At 34.2% G+C, this 3,951-nt stretch overlaps 1 protein-coding gene across 1 annotated transcript; it reads left to right on the top strand.

Moving 5' to 3' along the window:
• The first annotated feature begins 2,299 nt into the window (after positions 1-2,299).
• LOC140866580 (probable calcium-binding protein CML18) lies at positions 2,300-3,314 on the top strand. Its single transcript, XM_073271608.1, has one exon. The coding sequence runs from the start codon at positions 2,537-2,539 to the stop codon at positions 3,029-3,031; it is 495 nt and encodes a 164-aa protein (XP_073127709.1). The 5' UTR covers positions 2,300-2,536; the 3' UTR covers positions 3,032-3,314.
• Positions 3,315-3,951: the final 637 nt, after the last annotated feature.

Raw genomic sequence — 3,951 nt, 5'->3', positions numbered from 1 at the left:
TAACCACGGGCCGCGTGGAAGCACGCGGCAAACACAAGGAGCGTGTGGACATGGGATCCAGATTTTCCACCTCCATTCTTCCCTTTTTATTAAAATTAAAAATAAATAATAATAACTAAAAAATGTTGGAAATAGCCGTTTGGGTTTTTTAGCTCCCTCTATCATCATTTGTTATTTTTAAATATTTCTACTTAAATATTTTTCTAACGACACTTTCATAATTTTAAATTTATTTAAATATTATTTCAAAAAACAATTAAATTACCAATTAAAAAATTAAAAATATATTTCTTTAATATAAAATATTATGTAGTGGATAGTGGGACCCATAAATAATGAGTGTTGCTATTAAATGGATGTGGGTGTGTATTAATAATGAGAAATCGTTAATATGATGAGTATCTGGCATGTGGGCCCCACGCTTTTTGAGGATGTGAAAGGTGAAATAATGTGGATTAATGGAGACCAATGCGGGTGCCCTAAGAAATTGCAAGCGAATTTCTCCAGATTTCAAACTAGTCTTTCAGCTTTATTTTCTGCTCATATTTTGTAGCTCCTTTCAATTGCAATTGCCAGCAATTTATTTTACTTCTTTTTATTGTAAATATTATTCATAATTGCGAGGTTAAATTAAACTGTCATTACTAAATATTTCAGATCCATTTTCTGCACTTTCACAGTCAATTTCTCAGTTTTTGACGCTTAGTCGAAAAGATTAAAACGAATGATTGAACCAGCTGGATCGTTAATCGTTGATTCAAAGTTAGATATTTTAATTTTATCATGTTTTACGCATCATATGTCCTGCAAACACACCACTAAAAGTTTGTGCTAAACAATTTATATATAACTTATTTAATATATAAAAAAAAATCAAAGGAATAATGCTCCAAAAATTCCTACATTTCATGGTAGTGTTTGAAAAAGCTTCTAAGAAGTATTTCTCAACTTTTCTTTCACAATTTAGATATGAGATTCTCCTTTCTCATTGCTGGGAATATCCTTGCAGCCAGTACTAAGGTAGTGTTTGAGAGAGCTTTTAGGAAGCACTTCTAAACTTTTCCTTTACAAAATTGTGAAAGAAAAGTTGAGAAGTGGTTCCTAGAAGCTCTCTCAAACACTACCTAAATTTGCAGCCGTCTCCAAAATATTAGATGACCTAGAAAAATATTCAGGGAAAAGAGCTATATAATTTTTTTAAATTATATATCGATACAATCACTTCATCTAAAAATCAAAATCAAATTTTGTAACCAAAAATAATAACATAAACAATTGAATCGAAATATAAAAAATAAAACTAAAACTAAAAAAGAACTCGATGAATTCTCAAATCTCATTAGTCAGAGATGAATTAATACATAATACAAATAGAATAAGAATCTCCAAATTAAGGAAGCATAAATAATATATACGTCACAAAAAATCTGACAAAAATATAAATTATAATTTAAATAGTAACTTAAACAAAGAATAATTATAATATAATTAAGTAAAAATCAGTCTAATTGTTGAATAAGCAAATTACAAGATTCTAGTATATGGAAACCAAAAATTAAATCAATTAAAAAAATCAACTGCAGTACAAAAGTAGACAAAAATAAATCTCATTCAATAAATAAACAAAAGATGATTTGCCCAATTTTAATAACCTAACTCATTTGAGTGATCAATTTAACGAAAAAAAATTATTTAAATAGAAAGAGATATTTTTTTACTAAATAAATGATAGAAAAAAGTACAAAAAATTGATCACGATTTCAAATTTTAAATAAAATAAATATATTCACGTAATATTTTAAATATATAAAAAAATAATACTTACAAAAAATTGAGGCCCCCGCAAGGGGAGGACCTAGGCAGCCGCCTAGGCCGCCTCCCCTTGGAGCCGACACTGTAAATTTGTTAAATTTTTCTGTACATCGTTGGATTAACTCGTTCAAAGTTGTATACGGTGAAAGAAAAGCTGAGAAGTGTTTCCTAGAAGCTCTCTCAAATACTACTTATGTGAATTCTTTTCGTGGGTTAGTCTATACTACATCAAGAGTATTTCTTTTCCTATTTCAATATCATTAGATCACATGAGACCCTTATATTTTTATGAAAATTGATATATATATGTTGATAATCTAATGGTTGATATTTGATCAGACTACAGAGTCCAAATGTAACATTTGAATAATATGTTTTCGTTTCATGTCTTCATGTCTTGCACGCTTTTCAACAAAATTTACCACAAATTGATTTATATCTATATTGGGAGAAATTAATAAGTAATTTACACCTACTACCTGTCCTCAACACACATACAGACAATTAAAAATTAATGTGCATTCCATTTTTTCTCTGAAACCAAAAGAATTGCTCAATGAGATCCGATTGATTAGCTCTCTCCCCATTAAAAACCCAACAGAAATCACTCCATTCTTGAATTTTTTTTTTTTATTCTGACGATCAGCGGCTAAATCATCACACCTTTTCCTGGAAATTAAGAAATCAGAGATTTGGGTTCAAATTTGAATAGAGGGCATTAATTATGAGCGGTAAAGAGACGGCGGGGAAGTTAGACGACGAGCAATTGGCCCAGCTCCGTGAGATTTTCCGATCGTTCGACAGAAACAACGATGGGAGCTTGACGGAACTGGAGCTGGGCTCGCTCCTTCGATCTCTCGGCTTGAAGCCGAGCCCGGATCAGCTCGATTCTTTGATTCAGAAAGCGGACAGGAACAGCAACGGGTTGGTGGAGTTCTCGGAGTTCGTGGCCCTGGTGGCGCCGGAGCTCCTGCCGGCGAAGTCTCCGTACACGGAGGATCAATTGAAGCATCTGTTCAAGATGTTTGACAGAGACGGAAACGGGTATATCACGGCGGCGGAGCTGGCCCACTCGATGGCCAAGCTCGGCCACGCGTTGACCGCGGAGGAGCTGACGGGTATGATCCGGGAGGCGGATACGGACGGCGACGGCCGGATCAGTTTCCCGGAGTTCTCTCAGGCCATCGTATCGGCTGCATTTGATAATTGCTGGAATTGATTGCCATTCTTTGCATGGCGACACAGTACAGTCAGGCCAGTGTGGGACATTTTCGTATTACCACCAATTGCATTCACAATAGAAGTTCTTGTTTTTTTTTTTTTATATTTTTTTTTTGAAAAAAAAAATTGAATCATGAATATTTAAAAGGGTAGTGGATTTCGTGATCTTTTTGTTTTGTCTTTGGACAGTGAATGCAATTTACACTCTTGATGAATGTACTTGAATGTTTTGAGTCCTATGTAATGCTTGCTTGGTTTTGAGTATGATGAATATGTTGTACATAGTGAAAATTTCTCTCCAGAATTTTAATTTACTATCATCTGCTCGTATTCTGATTTGCACCGTTCAATTTATTAGAACTCGAAACAGAGAAAATCCATGTTCATTGATGTAAAATACAATCAGAGTTTCGAATTGAAAAGAATAACCGCTAGCTTCTAGTATTTATACTAATACAAAGCACACACTGATTGGGCTTACTAATCGGCCCAAGTACAATTTGTTATGGCCCAATATGTTTTAATACTCCCCCTCAAGATGGAGAGTATATATTATGCACTCCCATCTTGACTAACAAATTTCTAAATTGAACGGGCAGTAGAGCTTTAGTAAGCAAATCTGCAAGCTGAAGATTCGAAGAAACATGAAGAATCTTGATGATGTTTTGCTGTATCTTCTCTCGGACAACATGGCAATCTATCTCAATATGCTTAGTTCTCTCATGGTAGACTGGATTAGAGGCAATATGTATTGCTGCCTGGTTATCACAAAATAACAAAGCAGGCTGAGAATTAGAGATATGCAGCTCCTTTAGAAGAGAAAACAACCAGACTACTTCACAAGTTGCATTGGCCATGGACCGATATTCGGCTTCTGCAGATGATCGTGAGACTGTTTGCTGTTTCTTGGACTTCCAA

This window comes from Henckelia pumila, chromosome 4 (genome assembly GCF_033568475.1).
Source record: "Henckelia pumila isolate YLH828 chromosome 4, ASM3356847v2, whole genome shotgun sequence".
Lineage (NCBI taxonomy): Eukaryota > Viridiplantae > Streptophyta > Magnoliopsida > Lamiales > Gesneriaceae > Henckelia > Henckelia pumila.
The sequence above is the reverse complement of the archived record's forward strand: the minus strand, read 5'-3'. Positions and strand labels throughout refer to the sequence as shown.